The following is a 12,368-nucleotide window of genomic DNA, read 5'->3' as shown; positions in this document are numbered from 1 at the left end:
ATATGAGTTATTGTTCACTTTTTGTCCCCTACCAGTTTCACCGGAGGGGACTTATGGCTTGCACTCTGTGCGTCTGTCAGTCTGTCACACTTTTTCGGATCCTGCGAAAAAAAAATCATGAAACTTAAATCATGGATTGATGGCGATATGGACATTATGCACGTCATTTTATTTTGTTCCTACGTCAAAAATTATGGTTGCTATGGCAACAACTTTTTTTTTTAATCTGACAATGGTGGAGCCGGTAGGGGACATATATTGCTTGGCAATAGTCTTGTTTGTTTTGTTTCAAGCATGCTTTTCTTGAACGCTGTGCTTAACCATGGAAAGTGTACATGTTTCAACATGAAACATAATTAAAAATTAGACCATCAGATCAGTGTTGCAGCCCTACTAGAGTAAATGATTGTTTTGTATGTTATGTCACTTTTACCAGTTTGTTCCCCTCTAACCTACGTTTGCATCTTACAGCAGTTTCCATTTGAAATATTTTTGACAAAAGGAGAACATTCTAATAACAAGAAAATTCTCATTTTAAACATTTAAAAAAGCAAATGTTAATTGATTCATGAAACAGATGCTACCTTCATTTGCAATGTTAATGATTCATAAAAAGTGCATATTACTGTCTTCTGAAAACACATCACAGGTACAAATAATTGAGAAAATGCACAACCCTTCAACCAACCTTTTCTTTAAGTTCTGCGCCAATAAATTAACACAATTCATCCTGCTGGGCTAATCAATTCAACAAATTTGATTGTTTGTTTAGTGTTTGACACATTACTGACTCGATACTTGATTAATTTTAAAGACCTCTAATATTGAGAAAACATCTACAGTTTGTAATTTGCTGATTACATCTACTTTAAATAATAGAGCTAATTTCATTGTGTAAATCTTGCATATATGCATAAAGTTTTAGTTATTAAGCACATGGCCTGAAAACTCACACACGCATGCCAATTTGCATAATTGGAGGGAAACGAAGACGTGATGCTACACAGTTCGCACTTTTTGCAGAACTATTTTGTATGTTGCTTCAAAAATGTAAGCGCTTGGTCATTTATATTAATTGCAGTGATTTTAAAATTGATTAATGATTAGTTCTTATTAAAAGATTACTTTACATTTGCATGATTATTTTAATAAGGTACATTAGTGTTATTCTAAAATAGTTATTACCCTGAATATGCATTATAATCCTATTAAATATTCAGACAAACATGTCAAAAATCTGCATGCAATCTACCAGCCTTGTACAACACCTTGATTAAAATTTGCCAAGTCAAATTTACAGTGACACGCATATCTGCTTTTAAAACATTAATGACATTTTTGACTATTGTAGTTTAGTAACATGTTTGCAAAAGGGTATTTATTGTTTACAAAGTACAAACAACAGGAAAAATAATGCATAAAAATTGTTTTATTATACCAGTACTACTATATTACATCATTTCAATTTAAGCATCATCTTCATCTTGACAAACGTTTGGGTTTCTTCAGTCTGTCAGCCCGTGTGACCTTTTGAGCAAGGCGGCTCTTCTTTTCCATGCTGACTTTGGCCCCGCCCACACCGTCTCGCTTCTCTCCTTTCCTGTCAATCGTGAAGATAGACTCTGCCCTTTTACTGGTGTCCTTCACCTTTGTGAACTTGTCTGTTATTTTCCGCTTTCTTGGTTTCTCTTCTATGCCCAATGGTGTTGCAAATCTTATATTCTGAAAAGGAAGGAATGGAGAGTGCTAAAAACATACTTTTGCCACTGACATATAACCTTTTTCCCATGCATGGTTGATGTCTTTTAAGACTCTTTTTTAGCTTTCTTAGAAATCACCACAACAACACATGTTTTGCTTACAACTCTTATTTCTTAAAATACAATAAACCTTAAATAACATGATTAAGTACATTAACTGGGCAAGATGACAGTTTAATGAACTTTTGTGGAAATGCTAAAAAAATGTATCCCACAATTTAAACATACAAACTAAAATATTCAACAAACTTGAGTCACGTGACTAAAATGTATGAGTCGCTTCTCTGTGAAAGGCCTTTAATGCATGCGCTTAAAGTGTCGTCTCAGATTAGCCTGTGCAGTCCAAACAGGCTAATCAGGGATGACACTTTCCGCCTTAACTAGATTTTTGTTAAAAAGAGACTTTCTTTACATGAAAAATATCATAAAGCGGAAAGTATCGTCCCTGATCAGCCTATGCAGACTGCACAGGCTAATCCGGGATGACACTTGACGTACATGCATTAAACCGCCTTTTCACAGAGCACAGCCCATATATATTTCATAAGTAATTCCAGTACACACCTGTATGGGGTATGTGCTTTTCTTTGACAGCTGTTCTTTGAAGAGCCTCTTCTGAACTTTCTCAGTGCTGATTACAGGAACATCCTCCTCAATGTCCTCATTATCTCTTTCCTCTTCGCTAGTATCTGTATGGGATTCTTCATCCTGTTTTTCTATGTGTTTCAATTGCACAGTGCTAGAGTCGGTATCTGATATATCAGTCTTTCCCTTGACTACTCTGCTACTTCTAACGTCAAGATCACTTTCAGACGACTCCTCATCAGAATGGTCATCTGATTCATCAAGTTTATTAGCAATATTGTTTGTTTGAGTGGTCGCTGTGTCTTCGTCATCGCTCTCTGAGCTTTCTTCACTTGATGTCTCATCCTTTTGACTGATGTTTTTACTAGCCGTATTTTTTATGTCTGTATTTCTAAAAGCATTGACAGTTTTCTCTGACAATGAACGTCCAACACTTAGGTCAGAGTGTGCAGATGTTCCATCAGATGTAGTCATGGTAACATCACTTGTCTGAACCATGTCCTCACGACTCATCACTCTGACAATCAGGAGTTAAAACAGGAATTAAACACAGTATAATACCGAGGTAAATATACCTAAACAGAGACATTCACAAACTTTATCACAAAAATATGTTAAACAAAAATGTTATCATTTTGTATTTATTTCGTCCATGGTTTTAATTCTTAAAAAATTGCTTAACAATCACTTCCAAAAGAAAATGCATATTGCATAAATCTATTGTCACAAATAAGTAAAGAGAATATATTCTGAGTGCACACTGATGATCAGTTAAAACAGAACCATAATCTTAATTATACTTTTGTAAGAAAGTATAGCATATCAAAATTGATAATTTTTTATACAGCAAAGTAACCATGGTAACAATAACACTATGTATGTCACTACTGCCAACACGTACTTGTCAGTGTCCATGCCTTTCATGCACTGCCACGTGTACTCCAGGAACATGGCCTGCTGAACCATCCTAGACAGGCGTCCAAAATGGCGCTCTGAAACACACATAGCAACAGTTATAAAATGTTGGAATAACCTTTAACTATTCTCATTAAATACATAAAATACATATTTTTTAAGCAAGTCAGAGTGAAAGCAATTAATGCCTAAAGGATATGTTTTGAGATAAATGGTCCATCCATGCACTTCTTCAGAAATACCTCTTATAAATGGAATAGAATTTAAAACGCTTCAGTTATGCTGCTTGCAAGACAATTTGAACAAGAGATGTGTTTGTCAGACACACAATGCCCCCTATTTCGCAGCTTTGAAATAAAATTTCAATATATCATTTGGCAGGTTTAGAAATTATCTCCCTTTTAAAGCTTATTACTTCCCTTGGATTGTATTTTTTGACTTTTGACCTTTAAGGATGACCTTGACCTTTCACCACTCAAAATGTGCTGCTTCATGAGATACACGTGCATGCCAAATATCAAGTTGCAATCTTCAATATTCAAAAAGTTATGACCAAACTTTAACGAAGAGTTAAGTTTTAGGAAAGAAAAATACAATGATATTTGACTTTTGACCTTAACGGATGACCTTGACCTTAACTTTTCACCACTCAAAATGTGCAGCTCCATGAGATACACATGCATGCCAAATATGAAGTTGCTATCTTTAATATTGCAAAAGTTATCAAACTTTAACCAAGGTTAAAGTTTTGGGACAGAATGACAGACAAACCAAAAACAATATACCCCCTCTTCTTCGAAGAAGGGGGCATACACATCCTGTATATCAACCACATTAATGCCAGGTGAGACTAACCTGAGTAAGGCAGAAGTCCCTCCACAGAAGGCTTGAGATTGGCCAGCTCCTTTAGCCGTGTGGGTGGGTACATCCTGAGCAGGCAAGAGACCACAAGCTGTGCCTCGTGGCAGTGACGACTGTTGGTGTTCCATTGGCCCGAGAAACGCAACAGGGCATCTGTAACAGGCAGAGGACATTAGCAATGTATTTGAATTAGTTCCTGAAAAACAAGTTGCACTAAAAGTGCTTTCATTTTCACCTTAATTTATTTGCTTTTAAAAATTATTGCCAATTAAAAGAAGTGCAATTTTTTTTTAGAATTTTTTCATAAAGTGTACATAATAAGTCAGACCTGAGGAATGTACAATTAAACAGTTTAAACAAGAGATGTGTTCGTCAAAAACACAATGCCCCCTACTGCGCCGCTTTGAAATAAAATTTCTAAGTATCATTTGGCATGTATAGAAATCATCTCCCTTTAAAGCTTATTACTTCCCTTGGATTTTGTCCCAGGGGGGGGGGTCTGTAGACAGTCAAATATGACCGAGTCAGACATCACTGACAACCAAGGCCTGTGGTTTATCAAAGAGATCATAGCCAGAGTCATGTATCTATGGTCATAAGTCCACAGGTATGTAATGAACCCTACCATTCACAAATTAGTACAGGAAAGAAATGATAATTATATCATTTAAAAACAAGAGGGCCTGAAAGGCCCAAAGTCGCTCACCTGAGATTCAAAGGAACTGACCTGTTCTGTGCAGGCCAAGATGTCATTAGAACAAAATGTTCTTACCAACTTTCATGACTAGTGAACACCCTGGCAGCCATATTTTTCAACAGACCAGAACCATTTTCATACACATCCAAGATATCATTTAAACAAATATACTGACAAGTTTTATGAAGATTCATAAGTCCATATAAGGAAAAATGCCCCTCCCACTGGTGGCCATGTTTTTCAAGCAACTGGAACCACTTTCAAACTTGTCCAAGATATCATTGGGACAAATCTTCTGACAAAGTTTCATGATGATCGAACAATAAATATGGCTTCTAGAGTGTTAACAGGGTTTTACTATAGCTATACAAGGAAAAATGCCATGCCCCCTTGGCGGCCATATTTTTCCACCAACCGAAACCATTTTCGAAGTCATCCAAGATATCATTAAGACAAATCGTCTGACCAAGTTTCATGATGATCGGACAATAAATGTGGCCTCTAGAGTGTTAATAAGGTTTTACTAAAGCAATATATAGCCATATTAGGAAAAATGCCCCGCCCCCTGGTGGCCATGTTTTTAAAGCAACCGAAACCATTTTTGAACTCATCCAAGATATCATTGGGACAAATCTTCTGACCAAGTTTCATGAGAATCAGAAAATAAATGTGGCCTCTAGAGTGTTAACAAGGTTTTACTATAGCCATATAAGGAAAAATGGCCCGCCCCCTGGCAGCCATGTTTTTCAAGCAACCGGCATCATTTTTGTGCTCGTCCAAGATATTATTGGGATGAATCGTCTGACCAAGTTTCATGAAGATCGGACAATAAATGTGGTCTCTAGAGTGTTAACAAGATTTTACTATAGCCATATAAAGCCATATAAGAAAAAATGCCCCGCCCCTTGGCAGCCATGTTTTTCAAGCAAACGTAACCATTTTCGAACTCATCCAAGATATCATTGAGACCAATCTTCTGACCAAATTTCATGAAGATTGGACAATAAATGTGGCCTCTAGAGTGTTAACAAGGTTTTAATTAAATCATATATAGCCATAAAAGGAAAAATGCCCCGCCCCTTGGCAGCTATGTTTTTTAAGCAAATGTAACCATTTTTGAACTCATCCAAGATATTATTGAGACAAATCTTCTGACCAAATTTAATGAAGATTGGACAATAAATGTGGCCTCTAGAGTGTTAACAAGGGAGTTAACTACCGGTATTATAAAGTATGTACAGGTTATCTTTCTGTAACATTAGACTGTTCACATGTTTTCACTATATACATATAGAGAAAACTGCTCCGCCCCCTGGCAGCCATGTTTTTTCACCGATCTGGACCATTTTCGAACTCGTCCCAGATATCATTGAAACCAATGTTTTGACCAAGTTTCATGATGATTGGGCAAAAACTGTGGCTTCTAGAGTGTTCACAAGGTTTCTCTAAAGCCATATAAGAAATACTGCCCCGCCCCCTGGCGGCCATGTTTTTCAATGGACCGGAACCATTTTTGAACTCAACCAACATATCATTTAGACAAACATTTTGACAAAGTTACATGAAGATTTGGCATCAAATGTGACTTCTACAGTGTTCACAAGGTTTTTCTTTTTTTTTATCTAGTGACCTACTTTTTGCCCCAGCATGACCCAGTTTCGAACTCAGTCGAGGTATCAATGGGACAAATGTTCTGACCAAGTTTCATGAAGATCAGACAATAAATGTGGCCTCTGGAGTGTTCACAAGGCAAAATGTTGACGACGCACGACGGACGACGGACAAAAGGCGATCACAAAAGCTCACCATGAGCACGTTGTGCTCAGGTGAGCTAAAAAACCTTTGACAAATCAATCATTTGAGTTATAAATAATCAAAATAAAAAATCTGTACAGTAACTGTAAAAAGAACTAAAATTCTTGGTAAGGAAATATATAATCTGAGATTTATAATTATATAAATTACTTCCCTTGAAAATAATTGTCTCTAACAAATCTCTATTTTTAGTAGCAAATAATTAAAAGCCACTACCATGACTGTTGATTCACCACTCAAAATGTGCAGCTCCATGAGATACACATGCATGCCAAATATCAAGTTGCTATGTTCAATATTGAATAATTATCTCACTTTAAAGCTTATTACTTCCCTTGGATTTGTATTTTTGACCTTAGTCCTTGAAGGATGACCTTGACCTTGTACCACGATGTGTTAGTCAAAAACACAATGCCGCGTACTGCGCCGCTTTGATTTTTATAACAACAAGAGGGCCTGAAAGGCCCAAAGTCGCTCACCTGAGATAACAAGATATTATTGGGACAAATCTTCTGACCAAGTTTCATGAAGATCGGAAAATAAATGTGGCCTCTAGAGTGTTAACAAGGTTTTACTAAAGCCATATAAGGAAAACTGCCCCGCCCCCTGGCAGCCATGTTTTTCAACCAACCGGCATCATTTTTGAACTCATCCAAGATATTATCGGGATGAATCTTCTGACCAAGTTTCATGAAGATCGGACAGTAAATGTGGCCTCCAGAGTGTTAACAAGATTTTACTATATCCATATAAGGAAAAATGCCCCGCCCCTTGGAAGCCATTTTTTCAAGCAAACATAATTATTTTGGAACTCATCCAACATATCATTGAGACCAATCTTCTGACCAAATTTCATGAAGATTGGACAATAAATGTGGCCTCTAGAGTGTTAACAAGGTTTTACTATAGCCATATAAGGAAAAATGCCCCGCCCCTGATGGCCATGTTTTTAAAGCAACCAAAACCATTTTCGAACTCATCCAAGATATCATTGGGACAAATCTTTTGACCAAGTTTCATGATGATCGGAAAATAAATGTGACCTCTAGAGTGTTAACAAGGTTTTACTATAGCCATATAAGGAAAATGGCCCCGCCCCTGTGGTGGCCATGTTTTTCAACCAACCGGCATCATTTTTAAATTCGTCCAAGATATTATTGGGATGAATCTTCTTACCGAGTTTCATGAAGATCAGACTATAAATGTGGCTTCTAGAGTGTTAACAAGATTTTACTAAAGCCTTATATAGCCATATAAGGAAAAATGCCCCGCCCCTTGGCGGCCATGTTATTCAAGCAAACGTAACCATTTTTGAACTCATCCAAGATATCAATAAGACAAATCTTCTGACTTTATTTCATCAAGATTGGACAATAAATGTGGCCTCTAGAGTGTTTACAAGGTTTTACTTAAGCCATATAAGGAAAAATGCCCCACCCCTGGCGGCCATGTTTTTCAACCAATCGGCATCATTTTCGAACTCGTCCAAGATATTATTAGGATGAATCTTCTGACCAAGTTTCATTAAGATTGGACAATAAATGTGGCCTCTAGAGTGTTCACAAGATTTTACTATAGCCATATAAGGAAAAATGCCCCGCCCCTTGGCAGCCATGTTTTTCAAGCAAAGGTTACCATTTTTGAACTCATCAAAGATATCAATGGGACAAATCTTCTGAGCAAGTTTCATGAATATCGGAAAATAAATGTGACCTCTAGAGTGTTAACAAGGCTTTACTATAGCCATATAAGGAAAAATGCCCCGCCCCCTTGCGGCCATGTTTTTCAACCAACCTGCGTCATTTTCCAACTCGTCCAAGATATTCTTGGGATGAATCTTCTGACCAAGTTTCATGAAGATCAGACAATAAATGTGGCTTCTAGAGTGGTAACAAGATTTTACTATAGCCATATATAGCCATATAAGGAAAAATGCCCCACCCCTTGGCAGCCATGTTTTTAAAGCAAACGTAACCATTTTCAAACTCATCCAAGATATCATTGAAACCAATCTTCTGACCAAATTTCATGAAGATTGGACAATAAATGTGGCCTCTAGAGAGTGAACAAGGGTTGTGCTCAGGTGAGCTAAAAATATATAATTTGGCAGGTCAGATAATTATGTCCATTTAAAGCTTATTACTTCCCTTGGATTTGTTTTTTCGACCCAGTGACCTAGTTTTTGACCCGGCATAACCCACATACAAACTTGACCTAGATATTTTCAAGATACAACTTCTGACCAAGTTTCTTAAAGATCGGATGAAAACTATTTGAATTAGAGAGCGGATACGAAAAGTGTGACAGACTGACAGACAGACTGACAGACAGACTGACTGACAGACTGACGGACAGGGCAAAAACTATATACCCCCTTTTCTTCGAAAGGGGGACATAAAAACGTGTCTACATCACAATACAGGATATATAATACACAATTTGTGGCTTTATAAAAAGTGTTGATGGGTAAATTTGTGGATTTCTGCTTACAAAGATTTATTGTCTTCAATCCACGGCATAGTCACTGCCAGATGGATTGCAAATCAAGTGCTTGAAATAAGTGTGTGTATTATGTGAATAATAATGTCTTTGAGCCTACAGAAATTTGGTTGCTAAAAAATTTACATTGGGAATAAATGTTCGTCGGAATCAAATTGCTCTTACCACAAAATCAAGTACAAGAGGGCCAAGATGGCCCTAGTTCGCTCACCTGAGAGGAGTCCGTTCATTCAATCTTTACCTAACGTCAAACTTGACCTAGATATTGTCCAGACAAACATCCTGGTCAAGTTTCATCATTATTGAACCCAAACTCTGGCGTATGGAGTGTTTTTGTTTTTGTAAGATTCGACCTGGGACCTATATTTTGAGTTGACCCCCCTTACCAAACATCAAACTTTGCTTACAAAAATAAATATTTTGACCAAGATTCATAAAATCTGAAACAAAATTGTGACCTCCAGAGTGTTTACAAGGATTTTGTATAATATAATGATAATTTGGACAATCTAAGGGCAATAATTATGGCATTAATTATGTGATTTTGCTCATTATCAAACTTGACTGAGATCTTTCAGCAACTTTCATAAAGAATGCTTGAGATGTGTGAATGCTAGAGTGTTAACAAACCAAATGTGGACGGACAGACGGCGGACAAAGACCAATCCTAAAATCTCACCTGAGCAATCAGGTGAGCTAAAAAGTGTGTTTCACCGATCTGAGCCATTTACCAACTTCTCAGAGAAATCAATAAAACCAATATATTGACTAAGTTTCACGATGATTAGGCAAAAAATGTGACTTCTACACTAGTCACATAAGGAACTGCCCCACCCCCCCTGGCGGCCATGTTTTTTGACCGATCGGGACCATTTGCGAACTCGTCTGAGATATATATAAAACCAATCTTTTCACCAAGTTTCATGATGATTGGGCAAAAAATGTAACTTCTAGAGTGTTCACAAGCTTTTTTTACTATATAAATATAAGAAAACTGACCCCCCCCCCCCCCCCCAGCAGCCATTCAACTGACTGGAACCATTTTTGAACTCAACTCTCGTATCAAGGAAACAAATGTTCTGACCAAATTTCATGAAAATTGGGCCAAAAATGTGACTTCTAGAGTGTTCACATGTTTTCACTGTATACATATAGAGGAAAATGCCCCACCCACTGGTGGCCATGTTTTTTCACCGATCTGGACCATTTTCGAACTTGTCCGAGATATCAATAAAACCAATGTTTTGACCAAGTTTCATGATGATTGGGCAAAAATTGTGACTTCTAGTGTGTTGACAAGGTTTCTCTATAGCCAAATAAGGAAAACTGCCCCACCCACTGGCGGCCATGATTTTCAACGAACCAGAACCACTTTTCAACTCAACCAACATATCATTAGGACAAACATTTTGACAAAGTTACATGAAGATTGGGCATGAAATGTGACTTCTACAGTGTTTACAAGGTTATTCTTTTTTTGACCTAGTTTTTGACCCAGCATGACCCAGTTTCGAACTCGATCGAGATATCATTGGGACAAATCTTCTGACCAAGTTTCATGAAGATCGGACAAAAAATGTGGCCTCTAGAGTGTCTACAAGGTATCTCTATAGCCCAATAAGGAAAACGGCCACACCAACTGGCGGCCATGTTTTTCAATGGACGAGAACCACTTTTGAACTTAACCAACAAATCATTAAGACAAACATTTTGACAAAGTTTCATGAAGATTGCGCATGAAATGTGACTTCTACAGTGTTTTTCTTTTTTTTGACCTAGTGACATAGTTATTGACCCGGCATGACCCAGTTTGAACTCGACCGAGATATCATTGGGACAAAGCTTCTGACCAAGTTTCATGAAGATCGGAAAAGAAATGTGCCCTCTAGAGTGTTTAGGAACAAATGTTAACAGACGGACGGACGGACAACAGACAAAGACCGGTCACAAAAGCTCACCTGAGCAATCAGGTGAGCTAAAAATAACATTAATAATGATTTTACAAAATATGAGAACACATTTTTAACAACTCTTTTAATTTCCTTGATACTTTTAACATGTTCTTTTTATTCAAGAGTACTTTTAATATGTGTATTAGGAAAATCCCAGGCATGACAGAAGACATTAAATTATTATTAAATTGTGTTCCATCTTTTTATTTTGTACAGCCTTGGGAGTTTTTTTTTACTACTTTGGAATATTTTCCCATTAAACCATACAATGTATCACATACAATCCCATCTTCCTTGTTAGCAGATCAAGGTCATGTTTCAATGTCAAAAGTCATGATTTTTGTTTCTGCTTGTGCAAGCGTTTGCTTCCAGGGCACATGTCACATCCTGTAATTAACTGTCTTTTAAATAGAAAGAGCCCTGTTCTGGGTAAACTTGTCTAAATGCATGTGCGTAAACTGACTTCCTGCCTAGCCTGTGCAGTCCCGCAGGCTAATCTGAGACTTTCTGCCTAGACTGGATTTTTCGTTATTTTCTTTATATTCCCATAACACTGCTAAAAAGGACGAGGCCCTAACTCACCAATCTGGTCCATGCGCAGCTTGGCCAGTGTATCGTAGAGCTTGTCATTACCGCTGTCTCCAGACATGATCTCTGAGAAAAGTGAACATATGTGCAAAAAAGAATAGTGAATACATAATTTTGTTTTGTCTAATGCAGCAAAAATATCTAACTAAATAATGCCAAAATTTGGCCAAAATTTGGCCCACAAAAAGGAATTTCATTTCTGAGAAAACTAACAAGAGTGCTAAGGGCCCTAACATGCTCACCTGAGACCCAAAGGAACTAGAGCTCACCTGAGACCCAAAGGAACTAGACTAGTCTGAGAAAGTGTGAGCTGATTCATGAAAATTTGACCAAAAAAAGTCATTTCTAAAGTCACACATGGAGTTTTTTTGTTGGTCATTGTGACCTAGTTTTTGATCTCACATGACCCAGTTTTAAAAATCAAATCAATGATTAAGTTTCAAGAAGATCGGCCAAAAACTGTGGCTTATAATGCATCAACAAGTTTTCACTTTAGCCATATAGAAAAACTACACTGCCACTCTGCAGCCATGTTTTTCAACAAACCTTAAGAATTTCTTAACTCCACATAGAGGCCATTAATACACGTGTTCTGACTTAGTTTCATTTAGATTGCACACAAAATGTGACTTCTCAAGAGTTAACAAGGTTTTACAACAGCCATAGAAGGAAATATGTCCCGCCCCATGTTTTTCA

At 37.2% G+C, this 12,368-nt stretch overlaps 1 protein-coding gene across 1 annotated transcript in view; it reads right to left on the bottom strand.

Moving 5' to 3' along the window:
• Positions 1 to 1,411: 1,411 nt before the first annotated feature.
• The window catches only part of LOC127865749 (transducin beta-like protein 3), a 74,831-nt gene continuing 63,874 nt past the window's right edge, over positions 1,412 to 12,368 (bottom strand). Inside the window, exons 19-23 of the mRNA XM_052405691.1 lie at positions 11,667 to 11,738; positions 4,116 to 4,274; positions 3,247 to 3,337; positions 2,325 to 2,862; positions 1,412 to 1,722 (exon numbers count right to left, since the gene is read on the bottom strand). Of these exons, the coding sequence (XP_052261651.1) occupies positions 1,480 to 1,722; positions 2,325 to 2,862; positions 3,247 to 3,337; positions 4,116 to 4,274; positions 11,667 to 11,738 (1,103 nt within the window). The 3' untranslated portion in view covers positions 1,412 to 1,479. The remainder of the gene's footprint in view (positions 1,723 to 2,324; positions 2,863 to 3,246; positions 3,338 to 4,115; positions 4,275 to 11,666; positions 11,739 to 12,368) is intronic.

Source organism: Dreissena polymorpha, chromosome 2 (assembly GCF_020536995.1).
Source record: "Dreissena polymorpha isolate Duluth1 chromosome 2, UMN_Dpol_1.0, whole genome shotgun sequence".
Taxonomy (NCBI): Eukaryota; Metazoa; Mollusca; class Bivalvia; order Myida; family Dreissenidae; genus Dreissena; species Dreissena polymorpha.
Note: the sequence above shows the minus strand (reverse complement) of the source record. Positions and strands in the feature narration are given on the sequence as shown.